The sequence below is a fragment of the Vicia villosa genome, linkage group LG6, assembly GCF_029867415.1.
Source record: "Vicia villosa cultivar HV-30 ecotype Madison, WI linkage group LG6, Vvil1.0, whole genome shotgun sequence".
Lineage (NCBI taxonomy): Eukaryota > Viridiplantae > Streptophyta > Magnoliopsida > Fabales > Fabaceae > Vicia > Vicia villosa.
Genome location: NC_081185.1, coordinates 149731211 through 149753053, shown reverse-complemented (window position 1 = coordinate 149753053; position 21843 = coordinate 149731211). Strand labels below are relative to the sequence as shown.

General features: G+C 35.3%; 1 protein-coding gene across 1 annotated transcript; it reads left to right on the top strand.

Annotated features, from left to right (window-relative positions):
* The first annotated feature begins 13049 nt into the window (after positions 1–13049).
* LOC131610472 (squamosa promoter-binding-like protein 1) lies at positions 13050–20679 on the top strand. The gene is made up of 10 exons (XM_058882430.1): positions 13050–14068; positions 14212–14393; positions 15826–16409; positions 17245–17319; positions 17407–17514; positions 17616–17733; positions 18082–18223; positions 18365–18509; positions 19273–19905; positions 19994–20679. The coding sequence occupies exons 1-10, from the start codon at positions 13458–13460 to the stop codon at positions 20435–20437; spliced, it is 3042 nt and encodes a 1013-aa protein (XP_058738413.1). The 5' UTR covers positions 13050–13457; the 3' UTR covers positions 20438–20679.
* The last annotated feature ends 1164 nt before the right edge of the window (positions 20680–21843 follow it).

Genomic DNA, 21843 nt, shown 5'->3' with positions numbered 1-21843 from the left:
TCATATTACTTTTTAGTCAAAAATTGACTTTAGAATTAAAATGATAATTTTGCAGATTTACTCCTATACACCGTCAGAAGCTTGTTCTACTGCAACAAAATTTTATTTCACCACTTTACTGCACAATTAATTCTACACCATTTTACTACACAATTTTAATTCTTTAACTGAATATGATATAAAGAATTATATTGAGAAAAACTCAAATCTCATGTTAAATAAAAATATTTAAAATGAATTTATTGAAAATGATAATTTTATTATATACTCAAAATAAAAACAATGAACCGATTAAACCAACAAAATGAATTATTGTGTTGTTGTCACATAATGTGATTGTGAGCTATGCCTAAAATCCACGACTCTTTGCATTTGAAAACATGTTCTTAGCAATAATGTTGTTTCCATTATATTTTTTTAAGATTCATATAAAACAAAGATTGTTAGCTAGGAAGGGAACGAAACAGATATATGCATGTTGCTAGATTTCATTCTCATTATTAGTAACCATATGCTTAAACTACAACATCTTGATTAATTAGTAGTAGTATGTTATTGTTAATTAATTGAGGTTTTTTTGTTTGTGTTCTGGCAGATTCTTGTTGTGTTGTGTTGTGTTCCACTTGATGTGTGTCCTTTGTTTGAATGGACTAATATCACTACTCCATTGAGAGCATGGTTGAAGGAAGAAACAGTGGGGAATATTTTTTCAGCTTTAGATGGATCTGTGGGCTCTTTGATTGATGAGATTCGTGACATCCTCGTTGGAAATGTTCTTCCAAATTCAGTAGGAGTTTCTACCTAATATATCTAGGATTGTATTTCGGTCGACTTCGTTGAAAATGTTCTTTCAAATTCAGTAAAAAAATTTATCAACTATGCATAGTCGTCTTCGTGAGTATAAAAAGAGGACTAATTTTTTTACGATTAAATCGTAGTTAAATAAGATCTCACAAAATCTTTATCCTTATTAATATAGTTAAATAAAATATATCTTTGTTTTATCATAGTTGAAAGATGATTAACATATACAAAATTTCAAAAAAAACTTAAGGCGACTATATTTTTTAATGGTCAGATAATTACTAGAAACAACAAAAGACCAAAAAAGATACAAAAAGTCTAAGGCACAAGGAGTATCAGAAGAAAAACAACAAGAAAAAATAAGTAGAAAGAAAAATGACAACTAGAAAGGACAACACCCAAAAAGAAAATTGAGTCCTTGCAACGAGCACGCCTACTAACCAACCAGGAATCAGTCACCCAGAACCAACCTAGAGGTCAAACACCAAAGCCAAATCAAAATCTCAAGGAAACGACAATGAACCACTCAAAATCTCACATATCAATCTCCTCATTAAACTAGACCCTTTAAAGATCCAAGAAAAACTCAACAACCAAAGGTTCCTCCCGAACAAAGAACAAATGTCTCCATCTATGATCCCAAACAATCCTCCCCTACCTCAGTTGGAACCCCTTCTTGAATTTTGGAAATAGAGAAGAGCCTTTGAAATTTAATCTTGAGGTGAATATTGTCTAGTTAAGAGTTTCCCTAAAAGAAAGTCGAACTATTAGGCCCCATTGTTTTAGAGACATCCGGCTCAAACCAGTTAGGAGGATCATCTTTCTTGAATCCAAGTAGGGACACTCCTCTCCACCAGGTAGAAATGGAGCAACGGCCCAAAGACATACCCCACCCCAGGAGGAGACAATAAAAGCACCATAGCGGGTTAACCATTTTTTTGACCAGAGACCAGAATAACCCGAAAGAAGTCTTCATCTCCACTTGACTAGAAGGGCTAGATTAACCAGTCGCTTATCTTTAACACCAAAACTCACGTGTTCTTGGGCTTGCGCACTTCATACCATCTAAACAAATAAATTTTAGATATTCCATTCACTCCTCCTTCCTCCTTACAAGAATCTCCTTTGAATTCTAACCAACTTCTTCCACACATTCAGAAACATCTTAAGAAAAGAGAGATATAAAATCAGAATCACGTTAAGACAACTATGTAACTATGATTATGATTGCAAATGCAATCCATTATGAATTTATTTGTGCAACTGTAATATTTTTTAAAAATTTCTTTACCCACCTCCCTATGGGGGGTCACCCCCAGCGAAATTCCCAAACTACCCCTGCTTCGGAAATGAACTTCCGAAGCGCTTTTTTTTTAAAAAAATTTCCTTGATTCGGAAGTTCATCTCCGAAAACACCTCATGGGGGGTGCGTTCGGAGATGAACATCCGAAAACACCTCATGGGGGGTGAATTCGGAAGTTCATTTCCGAATTATGCAGAAACTGTGTTTTTTTTTTTATGTTTTTTCTTAAACGCAACCGCATTTTAATTAAACGTTACCGGCAAATAAAATAAACAATAGATAGACTGAAAACACTAATATGATAAATAAACAAAAAAAAATACTAATATGAAAATATTATATACAAACCGAAATAAATAAAAATAGTGTGCTAAATATACAATCCAAAATCAAAAAATGAATAAACCCCACCACTACTGGGTGTGCCTAACCCGCTCACCCTGGGCCCTCCTCTGCCGCCTGTACCCCGCCGCACGGCCCGCATCAGTGACGATCATCTCCATCACGGCGACTGCCTCTGGTCCGCCCTGATGAATGACACCTCGATGCAACGCGTCCCGCCCAAGCATCTCTATCCGCTGGCAGATCGGAAGGAGATCAATGGCGTGGTCATCCTCCGCCTGCCGGTTCTCCAGGATCTCCTCGTGTGCTGGCCTAGGAGCGCCGGGAACGTCGGGTCTCAAGAGAGGATGGGACACCCGGTAGAACCATGTGACGTACCCCTCCACACTGTGCCAGTCCTGGGTGACCCACATGCGACGGTACTTCTCCGGTACCACATGATGCTGCCACTCCTCCCATATGGCAGTGAGCTGCACTCTGGTCACTGTGTCAGGAGCAGCCTCGAAGGGTGACCTGGGTATGATCTGCACGAACCCAAACTGCCGCATGCACCGCTCCGGGAGATACCGGACCATGATGCCGGTCCCGCATGCCAACCAGCCTGAATATAGAGCAACCCCGTCGAAGGGGACAACCTGAGCATAGTCGGCGAACGGCCTCCAGGTGACGTCGTCGTGCATCGTGCGGTCCAGGTACAGGCGGTATGGTCCCACCGCATCGTTCCCCCTCTGGAGGGCGTATCTGGCGGCCCTGGGCATGGCGTCAACGTACGCAGGATCGATGTGGAAGCCGTGGATGCGGGAGAAGTAGGAGATGATCCAGCTCTGAAACACAAATACGATAATGTATTAAAAATAAATACGAAACATAAATCAATAAATAAATACGAGAATGTGTTAAAATCAAACGTACCGTAAGCAGAGTGTAGGATCCGACCAGCTGCCTCGTCCTCTAGTTGGAGGCCTCATTCAGCTTCTGGTAGAGATATGCCAGAGTAGCTGCCCCCCAGTTCCACTGGTGAACGGTATCCAGGTCCATGAAATAGCGGAGGTAGGCCACGTCGACGTACCTGGCGCTCTTGTCCACAAAGCATGCAGCGCCTACCACATGCATGTACCAGCACCGAAGAGCGCAGCCGCGGTGATACTGTGTGAACAGCTCGTCACCCTCCTGCTCGGCCTCGACCGCCGCGTCCAGGTGGAACTCAAAATAGAGGCTCAGTGTGTTGAACCGGACATGAGGCCCAGAAGTCGAGACGCACTCCAGGTGAGCAACCTTGTGCGGCAGGCCCAAATAGTGCATCATCCACTCAATGGCCTCGACCCTCTGGATCCTGGAGTGGTCCAACAGCGGCCCCCTAATAGGCAGGTGGAGAAGACACTGGACGTCATGCAAGGTGATCGTCAACTCCCCCACCGACAAGTGGAAAGAAGACGTCTCCTTGTGCCAGCGCTCCACAAATGCCCCCTGCATGCCGGTGCTGATGGTGGTGTACCCGGTCATGCAGAGCCCGCAAAGCCCTGAACCTCGCACATGGTCGTTAAACCACTGAGCTGCTGGTTTAAACAGACCGAAAATCTTCCTGGAGTGGTTCACCATTTTCAATGGCTCTCTCCTGTTACAAAAAAAAACAAATAAGCGAGAAATAAACGGTAAAATTATAAAAAATGGTGACAAATAAACGGCTAAGTTAAAAAAAATACCTCTCCCTCCCAGATCCGCCGAGCGACGTGATCCTGGTAGTGAATCAGCAGGGAAGTGTCAAAAGGCCCTCCCGGAAAGCTATCCACCTCCTGCTCCTCCTGCTCCTCCTCCTCCCCGACTGGAGGGTCAACATTCGGTATGACCTCCTCCTCCTCCTCATCCTCATCCTCCTCCTCTCGCTGGCGGGAAGAAGATACCCGAGCCAGCCTACTCCTAGAGCCTGAAGCAGATGAACTCTCCACCAAGTCCTGTGGAACGCGGACACGGCGTCCCCGTCCCTGCCCCCGTCCCTGGGTCGACGCCAGATGCGCCGCCGCCCGCTCGCGTCTAGCCGACGCAGTCTGGGACTCTCTCCCCTGTCTGATGCGTGCTGGCTGGTCTGACATGATCCTGTAAACAATCGAAATCAATTAATATGCGAGACAAATGAAAAACAAAAAAAAATGAACTTCTGGTACAGTTCGGAAGTTCATTTCCGAAAACTGGGATGGAGGTGTTTTCGGAAATGAACTTCCGAAACACCCCCACGCAGAGCTTCTCTGCAACCTCCAATGGCAGACCCAAAAACCTAAACCAAATCCATTTTTTTGCCTACTAAACATCCTAATATCAGTACTAAGCTATCTTAATGTCATTTTTTCAGATTCTAAACACCCTAATATAGTTTAATCAAATAGATCTAAAACTTGAAAAAACAATGATAAACTTACCAATAAGTGTTTAATGATGAGTTTGGTTGAGTTTGGAAGAAGAGTTTGGCTACTTCACACTTGCTTCTGCAGAAATTTCGCCTATGGAAGTGTTTGATGATGATTAGGGTAAATGATTTGGGGGAGGGGGAGAGTTCTGCTTAATCTGCAGAACGCGTTTTATTTCGGAAGTTCATTTCCGAAATTGTAGTTTCGGAAATGAACTTCCGAAATAAGACATTTTTTTCAAAAAAAAAGGCGCTTTCGGAGATGAACTTCCGAAAACATCTTTTTCATGCATTTCGGAAGTTCATTTCTGAAGTCAGGGGTATAATGGAGTTTTCACCAGAGGTGGACTAGAAGATAGGGAGGTGACCAAAGAATTTCTCTATTTTTTTATTTCAATTTTTGTCCCACTTTTGCTAATTTCGTACTATAAGCTCTTGGAGTTAATGGAACGCATCAAAAGTTGGTGACAAATGTGAAAAGTGGGAGGTGTATTTAATATGTTATGAATTTTGTGTTCATATATCTTTTTATTTTGGCTTTTCTTCCACTCACTTGTATTTGAGTTGACTAACTCTTGTACCTTTATATTGTAAAAAACTTGTTATATTCTTTATGTATAAAAAGATTCTCGTGAAAGAAATAGTTAAATAAAAAAATATTATTATTGTAAAATAACTTTATACAGAGTTTATCACGATTATATATATGTTTCACATATTAATATTCTTTGACTATCACATTACATTAGAAGGCCATAATCATAATCATGGTCAATCTGAAAGAAAGGTTAACAAAAAAAATGCGACTACATAGAAATGTCTGTTGAAAAAGAAAAGTAAAAAGTTTAGAAGATTCATTTCACACGTGTATGGAATTGTATACCGACACGTGGCACGAGTTGAACGGAATCTTTGAAATGAAGAAAAAAGCATTAGATTAAAAATGTCACGTTTTTTTTTACTCAGACGATGAAGAAGAGAAACAAGGTAACCTGGGAAGGAGGAAACGCACCCACTGAGTCGCAGGAACAGGATTGTTAGATTAGGAAACCGAAGGCATCTTAATCTTATCTTTGTTGTACGTTCAAATTTTAGAGACATGTGGGGCCCACCACTTTGCTGGTGGAGGATGTACTGTTCCCATTTCCCACCATTACTACTTTCCTTCTTTTCTTTCATGTACTATACTATACTATGCTCTTTTTGATGTTACTTGTTTCTTATACAATAATTGTGTATTTGACCATTCACAATTTTATCTATTTTATTTAATATATATTATATTTTTATTACAATAAATATAAAGTAGGAAATAATAAATTGTGTAAATTATATTAAAAAAATATTATTTACGAATATAATATTATTGTTGGATAATTTGTTAATTTTTTTATGTATTTTTTAATTATGGGTGACAAATGAGTATGTCGCCTGTTAAGTGCGCCACGTAAAATTTTAGAGGAAAAAGGGACTGATCGAATCAGATATAATTGAGCGTGCGGATTTAAAAATTTATTCTATTTAATAAACAAATAGGGTGGACATATATTACACCTTTTAAATTTAAAATTATAAAATATATGTTAATGTCCATGCTTAAAAAAAGACAAAATAGAACTGACACATTAAAAAGTGTAGATTTAAATTTTTGTCCATCATACATTAAAATATGAGAAAAAAATATTTAGATGGATCTGTTTTGCCATCTCTATTTTGGTTTGACCGAAAGATGTTGAATTTTTGGAAGATTGCGTTTATTTATTTAAAATTTATTAAATATTATTTTTTATGTTTATATAACAATTTAATAATAATTTATTAATTTTAATAATATTTTATATGTTATATGTTATTGTATAATGTATATTTAATTCACTTATTTCTATATATTATATTTCCTATTAAAATAAATGGTGTCTATAGTAGTAAATTTACACATATATTATAGTCAACTAAATTTGGGTAGTTAGTTTTTTCCGTTGTTACAGTTTAGTGTTTGCGGAAGAATTTTCATCCAAAAACAAACAGAGGTGTTAAATTATGTGTGGGCTAGGACCGACTATGTTTAGTGAAAGAACTTTTATTTATTAATGCTATATCTTAAAAAATTACACATAGAACAATTTAAATAATTAAATAAGTTGCTCATACATCAAAAGTTTAAATTATGTCGTAAATCTCTTCACTCCATATGACTTTTGTCATTGTTAATTTATTTATATATAATGATAGTTTTATTAATATTTAAAATGAGAAAACTATTAAATATTGTTTAAATATCTAAAATCGTAGAAAACAATTATGAGTTTGTAACATGTATTTTACTTTTAATATATATATATATATATATATATATATATATATATATATATATATATATATATATATATATATATATATATATATATATATATATATATATATATATATATATATATAAAGAATAGGCACGGTAAAAAAATACATGTTAAAGTTTTGCTTAATTCGATTTTTAGTGCTATTCTTATTTTCTTCGTGTCTTTTTTGAAAATGCTTTAGAAGAAGACTTTAAAGATCCAAAAAAAGTTCATATTGGAAGCAGTTAAATAGGAGGCTAAGATTGTTAGGGTTAAGTGAGATGATGTTTACAAACTTAGGTATAACAGGGTATAGGAATTCAAGATTATCACTTGATTAACTTGACCATTTTTCCTAAGTGAAAATGAGGGCTCATTTCAAGTGCCTTTGGACACTTGTATGATATTTTATTTGTTAGATATACAGTTTAGGTGTTATTCTCCTTTTTAAGAGGTACGTCTGCTGGGTTGTATTATGCTTCATCCTGGTATAAAAGGTGTCTCTCATGGGATCAAAAGTCAAGGATGTTTATAATTGATTTGTGCCTAGTCACAATAAGAAGCTGAGACCAGTCTTCTAAACCTCCTTCTAGATGAATATGTGGGTTGACTCCTCTCCTTTGTCTATTCGATTTTTTAGGCTATACGATATTTCTAACCAGCAGGACTGGGCTATGGCTATGGGTCAGTTTTTGGGTTTTTTAGATGGTAATATGACTCAGGATTTGAAGTGGAAAAGATCCTTTTTCGTCTACTAGGAGGTGATGGTCTAGAATATGCTTTTAGCCATTCAAGAGGTGACCCTCTCCCTAAATTCTAACATGTGGTATTAGGGTTACTTAAAGGACATGTTTTTTTCCTATTTCCTCAACTTAATCTTGCCTCCCTGAGAGTTATATATACAATGTTCCTCTGGTGAATTCTGAGATCTTGGTTCTTCCTCTTATCTAAGATAGTTTAGGCCCTGTTTTCTCCTAGCAACTCCTCCAAGAGAAAGTTCCTACTAGAGATAACTTGTTTAGGCGTAGGGTGTTAATGGATCATGATGGTGTTATTTGCCCGGTGTATGAGGAGAGTGAGTCGGTTAATCATTTGTTTGTGATTTGTGACATGAGAGTGTCTATTTATAATGAGATGTTTTGGTGGTTGGTTTGGTGTTTTATTATTCCAACTTCGAAGGAATCTTAGTTCTATTTTATTGGTTGTTAGATCTTTGAGGGGTCGATCTAGGGTGAGGGATAGTTCGATTATGATATGGAACTATGTGACTTGGTCGATTTTGAAATCTCTGAACGATACTATTTTTTGGCTCTTCTATCACTATAAGAATCGAAAAATAAGAATATTTTCCTAACTTGAAAATGGTATTGTGGAAGGCATGCGGAAATCCCTTGTGCATTCTTTGCTTGCCTTGAGAACTTAACTTTTTGTCTGAGTAGATAGAAGGGTGAGTGTCTTTTGATTTATTGTTGTGAGTTCTTTGTGGTATCTCAAAAGAGTGTTTTTTTTTTGTTGATGGTAGTTTTTTTCGCTGAGATTTAGCATTGTTCTTCCACGCGGAGGTTCTTGTTTTGCTATTTCTCCTTGTTTATTTAGTTATATATTTCGTGAGTTGAATGTGGTCATTCTTTTACCTTTGTTGCTAATTTTTTTTCTTGTCTTATAGTGTTCCCGTTTGAATACTTTTTGTACTTAAATGAATCTGAAACATTAAATTAACAATAAATGAGTGAGATTAAAACATCATTTAAATGAGTCATGTGTCATTTTTATTCTCATTCAACTTTCTCTCGCCTCCGCTATTAAATTTATTAGCACTATTGATTTTTATTCTCATTCAACTTTCTCTCTTCTCCATTATTAATGGTACAGATTTATTCTCATATTTTCATATAAAAATATCATTCTCATAGGATATGTCCTTATATGTATAACATTTAAATTTTAAAAAATGATTACATTTTTAAGGTAAACTTGTCCACAAAAATACTATGACAATATTTTTTAAAATTGTTTATTTATAAATAGCAACAATTTGTTTATATTAATACATTAATATAAACAAATATTACCGATAATGATTGAACTTTGAATCAATAATTTAACTTAATTTAACATACTGGTTGACATATCTCATCACCCGATGAAAAATATTTGATATTTATAACTAATTTTAAAAAATTTATTCTAAAACACTAGAATAATATAAATATTTGAATTTTGACCGCCGAAACACATTTGTAGCCCCATGTTTGATGAAAATAAGTTGAAATTGATAGTAAAGTGTATGACTCATTTTATACAATGGTTCATATTATTTTATTGGTACTAAATTAATTGTATTATATTCAAATTCTCTTGAATGAAAGTTTTGTCGTCTATTGTGGTTCTCTTCAGTTCGAAGAATTAGTTTTTATAGTTGCGCGTAGAGGATATTCAATTTTTATAGAAAAAATTACAATATCTATATTAATTAATCTGTTTTCAAATGTATCATTTAATTAATATTACTTCTAACACTCCTAATTTCATATTTTCTAATTTGTATTTATGATAATGTGAATACACCAATGCACAATAAAAGTAAGTTACTAAAAATATTATTCTTTTTCTATAACATGTGTGTATTGGTCAATTAAATCAATTAATATTTGGAAATAATCCTACACGATTTTATCACTCATTGTCACATTTGATTTCAGTCTTTTGAATCTAGATTCTTTCCCTCTTCCTCATCACATTTCATCTCTAGACAAGAATCATGGTTGTCTCATTTTCTACATCTTAATTTATAGAAAAAAAATATAAATTTTAGTGTGATATTACGGTCTTCGTCTTTGTAATCACATTGATTTTCTTTAAAACGTGTATTCAACATTGTCCACATGTGGAGATAAATATACTTAACATTACCAAAATATTTTTTTTTTTGTTAATTAAGCATGTTAATTCATCTACATTCACCTATTATCACCGAGTTCACCAGCATGAGGTTTTCCTTCAACCCCAACATAGAATATGTCTTTGTTTGGTAAGATCACATTAATGATACTTATACTATCAAGAGTGGCTATTTATGGTGCTTTTATGAAAAAGAAACCTCAATTAACCATAACACATGCTTTCTTACATGGTCATGGATTTGGAAGCTCTGCCTCTCAAAAAGTTTAAGTACTTATTTTGGCTTTCTTCTCATAACTCAATCACCACCCTCTCTTTATTTCATATTGTAACATGATCACCTCAGTGTTGTGCTCCCATTGTAGCTTAGGGCTATGTTTGTGAGTTTGGAGAGGAGGGGAGGCTTCCGAAAACGAATTTTTTAAAAAATATAGAAAAATATTTGACATTTTTTGAAAAAATGATTTTGTTTAGAATGATAAAAAAGCCATTATCATTACAAAATTTTTAATTTTCAAAATAGTATAACAACTTAAAAGATATTTGAAAAATTTATGTAAGCCCTCCAAAATCCTCTAAAATCCTCCTTCAATACAATTTTTGAGTTCCCCCATTTTATGGGGTTTTTGTGTTATTAATAAAATCAAATCCTTCAAAACCCTCATACCCAAAATCTTTTTATTCTTTTCACCCAATTCTTCCTATTTTCCAAAGCCCTCCCCTCCCTTCCCCTCCAAACTCCCAAACATAGTTTAGAAGAATAATTTTTTCTTAATTATGTTCAAGATTTTTATGTTTCCAAAAACCTTTGGAAAAAATTTGAATTTTCAAACACATTTTTTCTCTACTCAAGATGGAAATGTTCGGCTTTAAAATGGAAGTTTTGGAACCCAAAGTAACCTCTTTGATGTTGACATCTCGTGGTTCTGGAGAATCAGAAACTCAACTTGTAACTCTAGTGATCCCATTCCCATACATCAGATTTCTTTTGGTTGTTTGCATAATAGAGGACTCCTTCAATACTTGCTTTAGTAACCCTTAACGAGGCCACATTGAAGATTGTTTCATAAAAGGAACTTCCTCAAATTTTCTAGTACTATTATTAATATTGATGGAAGATGCATCTCCATATCAAATTTGGTGAAATCATTCACAATTCCTCTGGGGCCTAACATCAGTGTTTCTCTAACTTCATCTCAGACTCTTCAGACTCCCTTCAAGTAAAGCTCTATGTCATCTATCACGACCTTTCACTAGCCATAATTATGAGTTTAAATGACTTTGATTATTATACAGACTCGTCCCGAAGTGTTAGCCTTATCGAGTTCTTTTCTAATAAGTATCATAAGCATGTTGTGAAGATCCTGAACATCAAAGACATGTTACTTTTGATGCACAATTCTCGCAATCGATGCTGCATACATTTTCTTTTTGAGATTGTAGTTTTTTCTTTCCTTTTCAGTCTTGTAACAAAACTAAATCTATATTCCTAAGTAAATTGTTACATGGTGAATTATTGGATCTATATTTCCTAATAAAATGTATTATATAGGATTCAAATGTAAATTCTAAATAAATGAAGAAACAAAGGCACCATTTAATGGAATAATTGTATAAATAAATCTATTATTTGAAATTTGATTTATCCCAAATCCAATCATTTCGGTAAGTATTAGATCAATTAGAACCATGATGATTAATAATGAAAGTCTAACCATGTTTTGTTGCCATGGTTTCATAACTCTCAAATTAGAATAATAGTGCGAGGAGAGATGAATTAGTGCAATGTATAATGAAGGTGGATGAAAATGTGGTTGTGGAAAGGGTTTGGGGATGACTTGATTTTGGAAAAAGGGAATTAAATAACTATAAACTATGTAATAAATATAAGAGAATGGAGATAGATGGTGTGGTAAGGGATTGCATATGTAAATATATGTGTTGCCTTTTCTTCTTCTTCTTCTTACTTATCTAGATAGTTAAATACATCTAGCAACATATAAGAATGGTCTACCGATAAACCATTAATTTGATGATTTACCTTATATACTATCAAAACTAAATAAGTTATATTTATTTTAAAAAAAGATTTTATGAGACGATTTTATGAGTTTTTATTGAATTGGAAAGTAAACTAATTTACAACTACTTTGAATCACTCTCAAACTCTATTTTTATAACAACTTGCTAATATCTTTGAGCATTGAGAAAATATTAATTTTTGAAATCAACGTTCGTTGCCCAATTGACCCAACTTAAGTGATCCTAAATATGAAAAAAGATGTCTACATTTTATGACCAACCTCAATCTATTGATTGACTGCGCCATCTTGATTCTCTTTACATAGGTTGGAAGCATCCTCTAGAATGATGCTTTAAACTATAATACGATAGAGTGTACAAATCGTCAGTAGATCTTGCAAGACGCGAGAATGGCAGAAAGGCATAATTTCAGATGCAAGTTGACTGAATGATACCCTAAAAATTAACATTCATGACACTTTCATGATGAGATATGTGACACAATACTTGAGAATGAGAATGAACATGCCATGGAGGCATAAATTTATGAAATTTATCGTAAAAACTGATTCTAAAGTGTTGTTTAACATGATTTCAGAGAGATGTAACATAAATGAAACAAATCTTATTTTGATTTAATAAATTCGTCACAATATATCTGTACTGTCCAAATTGCCCACATTAAACGTTTCGAAACATAAACACAAATCTTTTAGCTAGTTTTAATAGTACAACAAGTAATTTTAATACTATGAAGTTCAATACTCATATTCTTCTTCTTGGTGAAGCTTGCATGCCTAAGAGGGTTTGATTAAATGATAATTTTTTTTGTCATCTTTTAGACTATGTCTTCTTTCAATACCAAAAAAAAAGTAAAAAATGAATCATGTTATTGTTGATTAGTAATAGTATTAGTATAATTTAGATTGTACAACATAACATAGAATATCACATCATTGTACTATATCTTCCATTACCACCATTGCCCTTTTCTTTGTCACGCAAAGAATTCACATTCATTCATTCATTCATCTTCCCCCATCCATCTCCATCACACATCCTTTTCCTCTTCCACCCAACCCTACTTCCCGCACTTTCCCAATTTCACTCGATCCACTCTTCACAACCTTCTTTTTCTTCTTCTTCTGAATCAATCATCAATCTTCATCATCAATCTTTTACTATACTCTTACTCAATTTTCTCTAGTTGACTTAACTATGTTAATTTCACTCAATTTTACAACTTTTTCTTGATCTATGTGGAACAAGAACAGAGCATGAGTAAGATTAATTCGTTTTCTACTGTTTTTTGAAATTACTTGTTTTTTTCTTTGTGAATTGTGTGAAAATGGAAGCTTTTCAATTGTACGGTAATGGTAGTGGTAGTGGGTTATCTGATTTGAGGGCTATGGGGAAGAAACCAGAGTGGGATATGAATAATTGGAAATGGGATGGTGATCTTTTTATAGCTAGTAGGTTGAGTCCTGTCCCGGAGCAGAGACAGTTTTTGCCTCTTCCTGTTGTTGTTGGTGGTGGTTCTGGTGGTGGTGGTGGTGGTGGTTGCTCTAATTCAAATAGTTCATCTTCTTGTTCTGAACAGTTAGATCTTGGGGTTTCTCAAGGGAACAAAGAAGGGGAGAGGAAGAGGAGGGTTATTGTAGTGGAGGATGAATTGAGTTTGAATAAGGAAGGTGGTGGTCTTAGCTTAAACCTTGGTGGTGGTGGTGGTGGTGGTAGTCATGGTCAAGTTGCTATATGGGAAGGGAACACTGGGAAGAAAAGTAGAGTAGCTGGTGGAGGTAGCTCCAGTAGGGCATTTTGTCAGGTGGAGGATTGTCGTGCGGATCTCAACAATGCTAAAGATTATCACCGACGTCATAAAGTTTGTGAGGTGCACTCGAAGGCCAGTAAGGCTCTTGTTGGAAACACGATGCAGCGGTTCTGTCAACAATGTAGTAGGTTAGTTCTTTTTCTTTGCAGTGTATAGGTTCTTAATTTATGAGATAGCGAATAGCTGAAAAACATGTGTTTTTAGCAGTTTTAACAGTTTAGATTGGATCTGGATTCATTCTTTTTCGTGGTGTTTTTTATTCTGTCAACAGATTTCACTTGCTTCAAGAGTTTGATGAAGGAAAGAGAAGCTGTCGAAGGCGTCTGGCAGGCCATAATAAAAGGAGGAGGAAAACAAATCAGGAGGCTGTTCCTAATGGAAGCACACCGAACGATGATCAGACCAGTAGTTATCTGTTGATAAGTTTGTTGAAGATACTTTCAAATATGCAGCGTAAGTATCTCTTTAGTCTAATCTCTGTAAGCAGGGCCTAGTTGGCTTGGAGTTCATATATGATGATGATTGACGCTTGTTTCTCTTGATTGAAATGATGAAAGGCTTTTGTATTGTTTAAAGTACTTTTTTACTAGACGAAATTGACAGCTATGTTAATAGCTGCAGGAAGGTAGTTCGTTGTTTCATATTTGGTTAACTAAATATATCTTGTCGAGGATATACGGAAAGACATATTTATTACAAGGAGAGGTTTCGTACTTTGAACTTGGTAACTCGAAATAGACACATAAGTCCAGTTGTTGGTCTGGATTTTTCACATAGAATCAACTTAACTCCTTGGCCAACATATATTTCTCTCAATTTCTATGGAAGATAATGGGTCAGATGGGTTGCAACATGGGAATGAGAAGTGCAGGGGGCTTGACTTTCCTTCATCACTTGCAGGGATTCAATCGGATTTGGATCCTCTCCTTTTCTCCCTCATGTTAGGAGAGAGATAGAGACACAACCAATTATTTGCTTAATTTTGTTTTTGTGTACAAGGTTTATCAAAATTGTTTGTGCCTATTTCTCACCTAACATGAGGGGGAAAAGGAGAGGATCTAAATCTGATTCAATTTTAGGCTTTAAGGACTGTAAAATTTCCAGAATGGTTGAGATTTAGGGACTTTCAGTTTTCATTTTCAAGAGTGAGACCTAACATTTAAGAACATCGAAGAAAAATAATAGTTTCTCTGGGTTCATCCCTTATTTTTCGAGCCGGTTTTGTAAAGATGAGCTAGCCACAATATAAAAACCTAATAGGTTTTTTTGGTGCTAGTGGACATTACTTAATAAGATTTGAGCTTATTGCATGAGTACACAACTAGTTTCCACTAGAAGCATCTGTTAGTACTTTGGGGGACAAAGTATGGAACAAGATATTCTTCAGTTTTGGCAGTATCCAAATAAATTATAATAAAACGAATTGCTTTAAAATGACTGATTGGTCAACTGGTTTGAAAATGGCTCAGATGAGATGGCTTGTCCAAATACACCTTAGTCCCATATGATTGACAGCTATACTGGAGAAGAAATTACACAGAGTAGACATTGTTTTAACATAAACATAAATGTTAATTTAAAAAGGTAGTGATCCTGGGCATGGTTTTTACAAAATTAAACACTAATCATTGAGAGCATTGTTGCCAGTCTTTGTATGGACTAACCTGCACAATAATAGATGATTATAGATGCAAAATAAAAATTCATGTTTCAGTGATAGAAGTCTTCAAAAGTAAAAGAGACTCCCAAAATTATAGACTTTCATGCATATTTATTTTTGTTTCCTCTTAATCTTCTCTTATCTGTTTCTCCAGTTGGTATTTCTGCCATGAGCCTATGTCATTGGTAATTGAAGGATGAATAGTGACATTTTTATGAATTATAGCTGACAGGTCAAATCAAGCCACTGATCAGGATCTGCTTACTCATCTTTTAAGGAGTCTTGCTAATCAGAATGGCGAACAAGGGGGAAGGAACTTGTCTAACCTTTTACGGGAACCTGAAAATCAGTTGAAAGAAGGGTCTTTATTTGGGAAGTCGGAGGTGGTTTCTACTTTATTTACTGATGGTTCCCAAGGTTCTCCAACTGTCACAAGACAGAATCAAACAGTTTCTATTAGTGAAATTCAGCATCAAGTGATGCAAGCACATGATGTTACGGTTTTTGATCAACAAACCACATCTTCTGCAAAGCCCGGTGCTTCAAATAGCCCTCCAGCTTACTCAGAAGCCAGAGACAGTACTGCTGGGCAGCCCAAGATGAATGATTTTGATCTGAATGACATCTATATTGACTCAGACGATGGCATAGAGGACATAGAAAGGTTGCCTGTCACGGCAAATATTGTTACTAGCTCTCTTGATTACCCATGGATGCAACAGGATTCGCATCAGTCAAGTCCACCTCAAAGTGGAAACTCAGATTCTGCATCTGCCCAGTCCCCTTCTAGTTCCACTGGTGAAGTTCAGGTATATATCTATTGCAGCATTATTCTGGATTCTCTGTTGCACCCGTGCTCATCTACACAGTCCTTAGACTCATAGTCATACTCCTCCCCCATGATTGGGATTTTATGAATTTCTGTAGAAATTATGGGTATTCTTCAGAAGCTACAAATGTTTTTGGTTGTTGTTCTTAGAATTTTTTGTGCTGTCTTAATTTGTCATGTCGAGGTTGATGGGATGAAACTGAACTGCTTCTTTAGCCCTACATGACGAGAATCCAAAAAATAATATTGCCCAAGAATATCTGATATTCTGATGGATACACAGCTTTTAAGGAATATCTGACAAGAGGGAGAAAGGGAGGGGAATGAAATTCATTTGCTTCTGCTTCCTCTTGATATACACGAGCTTTTTAGTACGAGGGGATGAGGGAGAGGTGAGAACTGAGACTGACTGAACAGTCCATGATATAATTTACCGAGGAAAAAGCCTCGGATATGAGTATTTTGATCATCCTTTACCAATCCTGGTTTAAATAGCAGGCCTATTAATGGCTGTGATTCTGATGAAATCATTCATCTGACTTGAGGATGGCATAAGATGCTGATTCCCCTATAGTTATGCTGAGAAAGACCATGCTGGACTTTCCTTAGGTGTCAGAAATAAACAATGCCTTCTTTTTTAGCTTGCTGAATTTTTTATGGTAATTGCCTATTTAGTGCCTTGTTTGCATGCATGAAATTGCATTCTGGTTCTAGCTCTTAACACCTGCTTGAATGACACCCTTATATAAGTTAAGTTTATACTATCCTGAGATTGTCATTATTCAACAGCTAATATGTTGGTTTCCACCATTTAGAATCGCACGGATCGAATTGTTTTTAAACTCTTTGGTAAAGAACCAAGTGATTTTCCTATTGTACTCAGAGCACAGGTATGTTAAACTTTTTAAAGCATCTAAGAATACCTGTCACTACTATTTTTCTTTGAAATTTAATAATTCTAAGGTTTTGGACTCCAGATTCTTGACTGGTTATCGCACAGTCCCACTGATATTGAAGGCTATATACGGCCTGGTTGTATCGTTTTGACTATTTATCTGCGTCAGACTGAGGCTGTGTGGGAGGAGGTAAGCAATGTCCTTCTAAAATAACTAGCTGGTCTGTGTGTGGTTATTTCTGCAATCATGGAACACTCTTGATCTTACAAGGCTTATTTGTTCTTTTACAGCTTTGCTTTGATCTGACTTCCAGTTTAAATAGGCTTCAGGATGTCTCAGATGATGATTTTTGGAGAACTGGGTGGATTCATATCAGGGTGCAGAATCAGATGGCCTTCATTTTCAATGGTCTCTTGCTATGTTTCTATTGTTGTTTTTGCTGTCTGTCTAGAAAACAGGAGTTGGAATTTAGTTGCAGTGTTCAATCAAGTCCATCAACCATTATTTTACTCAATAAATTTACATTAATTGTTTAAAGGTTAAATCATCTGCATCAAGTACTTGTATCAACATCCTAATTCAAGTCACTGCCGCATATTAACTTGATTTGATGGACTTTTATTGAACCGATCTAATGTTAATGGACTTCTGATGTCCACGTTGTTGTCATTGTTATTATACTTTGTGCACATATCAAATCAGTAAGTAGTACTTTTTTATGACTATGTGTTTAACTGCAACACTTTTCTGCTGCAGGCCAGGTTGTCATTGATACATCCCTACCTTTCAAGAGTAACAATTATGGTAAGATTTTGAGTGTTAGTCCAATTGCTGTACCAGCATCAAAAACAGCTCAATTTTCTGTGAAGGGTCTCAACCTGACTCGCTCTGCCACTAGGTATTATTTACTTGTTGCCCTGTGAATTGCAATAACATAACATGTTGAAAGTTAGACGCAGATTTTGAAAGTCTCTTGGATATACATGTGTGAGTGTGTATATTTTGTTATTGCATATGAATCCTGTTCTTATTATTTCAGGTTATTGTGTGCTTTAGAAGGGAATTATTTGGTCTGTGAAGATACTCACGAGTCTATGGATCAATGCTCCAAGGATCTTGATGAGCTTCAGTGCGTCCAATTTTCATGTTCTGTCCCTGCAATGAACGGACGGGGATTTATTGAGGTGCTATTTCTTGCTATAAAAAATTATAATTTAATTTATTATGATAAGCGGACCCTGAGGCTTGTAGAGTTCCTTGTCCTTGGAAAAGGCATAGTGCCCTCTACCTAAACATTTTTGTAGCAAAAAAGAAGAATGCGTAATCTTTTCTTTTGGGTTGGGAAAAAGTTAGTACTGTACTTATTAGTATTATTAGCTTGGTTATCTGAATTATAATCTCAATGTACTGGAGCTAATGAAAATATACATTTTCGGCTGCTTAGTTTCGTATTTTTAGTAATGGAATAAGATCCTGACTTGGGTTTGTTTTGAGGATGAGAGTCATTGTTACATATCTTGTATAAGTGGTTTGAATTTTCTCTTTTAATTATTGATGTTTTAGTTATCTTTGTTATTAAAACTAGTATTAGTAAACAGATCAAATTTAGTGAAGTTGTTGCCGCGTACACATTAGTTGAAGAAGTAGGAATGTTATTTTGGTGGTTAAGAAGGATACTGTGACACTATATGGAGTCATGAATTTGGATATCTATTCTTTGATATTGATACTGTATTTCACCTATATTATGATACTTAGGTACAGTCTAAAATGATAAAATATCGGCCAGCACTTATTCACCGTCCTAGTCCATTATTAAATTGTCATCTGATTCTTATTGCCATTTATATACATCCTTACAAATTATCGTAATAAGATTACCATATCTGCATCAATGGTATGTATATGAGCTTCTTATTTATTTTATAATTTTCTTGAATATTCCAGATTGAGGACCAGGGTTTGAGCAGCAGTTTTTTCCCTTTCATAGTTGTGGAGGAGGATGTTTGCTCTGAAATCTGTGTGCTTGAACCTTTACTGGAAAGTGATGCTTATCCAGATGCTGAAGGGGCAGGGAAAATTCAAGCAAAAAATCAAGCCATGGATTTCATTCATGAAATGGGCTGGCTTCTCCACAGAAGCCAAATAAAATCTAGGACGGTTCACTTGAAGTCTAGTGCAGATCTGTTTCCATTAGATCGATTCAAGTGGCTCGTGGAGTTCTCTGTAGACCACGATTGGTGTGCAGTAGTTAAAAAACTATTAAACCTCCTCCTTGATGGAACAGTGAGTACAGGAAACCACACATCCTTGTATCTTGCACTCTCAGAGTTGGGTCTCCTTCACAGATCTGTGAGGAGAAATAGCAGGCAGTTGGTGGAGCTTCTTTTGAGATTTGTTCCTCAAAATATTTCAGATAAAATAGGACCTGAACATAACGCGCTGGTTAATGGAGAGAATCAAAACTTCTTGTTTAGACCTGATGTTGTCGGTCCTGCTGGTTTGACACCACTCCATATAGCAGCCGGGAAAGATGGTTCTGAGGATGTACTGGATGCTTTGACTAATGATCCCTGCATGGTAAGATCTCTTCTATCTTAAATTGATAAGAGAGGGTGAGATTTTCTTGTTTTTAGTATTTGATGATAACTTGGGCCTTTTAAATCAGGTTGGAATTGAAGCATGGAAGAATGCACGCGACAGCACAGGGTCAACACCTGAGGATTATGCACGTTTACGTGGTCATTACACATACATTCACTTGGTGCAAAAGAAAATCAACAAGAGACAAGGAGGGGCTCATGTCGTGGTTGATATTCCTAGCAATTCAACAAGGCTCAATACAAGCCAGAAGAAAGATGAGTCGTCCACTACCTTTGAGATTGGACATGCTGAGGTTAAAACTATCCTAAAGCACTGCAAACTCTGTGATCGTAAGTTGTCATGTAGAACTGCTGTAGGGAAGTCTTTCGTATACAGACCTGCAATGCTGTCAATGGTTGCCGTAGCAGCAGTCTGTGTATGCGTGGCTCTTCTCTTCAAAAGCTCGCCCGAAGTTCTGTATATATTCCGACCATTCAGGTGGGAATCGTTGGAGTTTGGAACAAGCTGAGTCCTGTTAACCTACAATAAGGTAAGTTTAACAGACAATGTAATAATAGACTTGTAGGACGGTTTCCTTAAAATGTTATTTACATATTTATGATTTATATGCTTCCTTGTGAGACTGCATGTGTGGATTTGCTTGTATTGACTTCTCAAACTACATTTGTCTAAATCCTTGTACAATAGCATAATGCTTGTATGCTGCAGTGCAGCTTTCTCTTTTCATAATGAGGTTATTTATGCGGCTTCTACTTTGGGTCACTTTTATGAGTTGACTGCAAAGGTGATCTGTGATTTTTTTTCTTCTTGATATTCCAATTTAATGCGGGCTAATTTGGATTAGTTTTTGGATATTCAAATTACAAATTATATTTTTATTAATATTATAAAAGTACTAATAAATTATAGATTTAATATAATATATATCATAGTATATTAAAAAGTTAATATTATAAAATGAGAATAATTCAAATAAATGAAATAATAAAATTAAATAGATTAGACTAAGCTAATAAATAATAGAAAAAATAATTATCATATAATAATAAATTTATGTAACATATCATACTAATAAAAAGTAAATAAATTTGTGTAACATATATATACACATGCGGTTTGGATTAGTTTTGAAAAATCAAATCTGATCCGAATCGGGCAGTTTTCACAAAACATATCCCTATAAACTTATTTTTTCTTGCAATTTTTGTTTTTTTATCGATTTGCAGTTTTTATTTAGATTGATTTGGATTTGAATACAAATATGTAAACGGATGATTGCATCCTTAATAATTTAATATAAGGAATAAATAAGAATTTCACAAAAAGTGTAAGGTAAACGCGCAATAAACACCACCCATATTTCTTCTTGAACCTCACATGGTTTTTTAATTCTTCTAACATAGCTTCCCTTTTTCCATTTTTAGTGTAGTCATTAGATTTCTCTTTTTAGTGAAGTCATGTGATACCAAAAAAAATAATATAAATGTGTGATAAAAAATAGACACCCAAATTTTCAAGAACGGATTTTATTTTTTATTAAGGAGTTTTTCAATCTCTTAAACTCTATATAGGAGACTATTCATTACACCTATGTCTTGCTCACACACTCTTGCAAAATTTTCAAAATACCCTTACAATTTAAAATTTGAAGAGACTATTCATTACACCAAAGTGCTTGCTCACGGATTTGGATCCTCTCCTTCATTTTTCTCTCCTTCCCTCTCCATCCTCTCTATCTCTCTCTTAATTTCACTCTCACTCATCATTAAAAAACAAAATATAATCAAGAGAGATAATGAAATTAAGAGAGAGATAGAGAGGATGGAGAGGGAAGGAGAGAAAAATGAAGGAGAGGATCCAAAGTGCTTGCTCACACACTCTTGCAAAATTTTTAAAATACATTTAAAATTTAAA

What these genes read in the sequence shown, in the direction of transcription:
- LOC131610472 (XM_058882430.1), top strand. Translation starts at nt 13,458, where the DNA reads ATGGAAGCTTTTCAATTGTACGGTAATGGTAGTGGTAGTGGGTTATCT. An exon ending in GATACTTTCAAATATGCAGC is followed by an intron (nt 14,394 to 15,825) that starts GTAAGTATCTCT and finishes TATGAATTATAG; the next exon opens with CTGACAGGTCAAATCAAGCC. An exon ending in CTGACTCGCTCTGCCACTAG is followed by an intron (nt 18,224 to 18,364) that starts GTATTATTTACT and finishes TTATTATTTCAG; the next exon opens with GTTATTGTGTGCTTTAGAAG.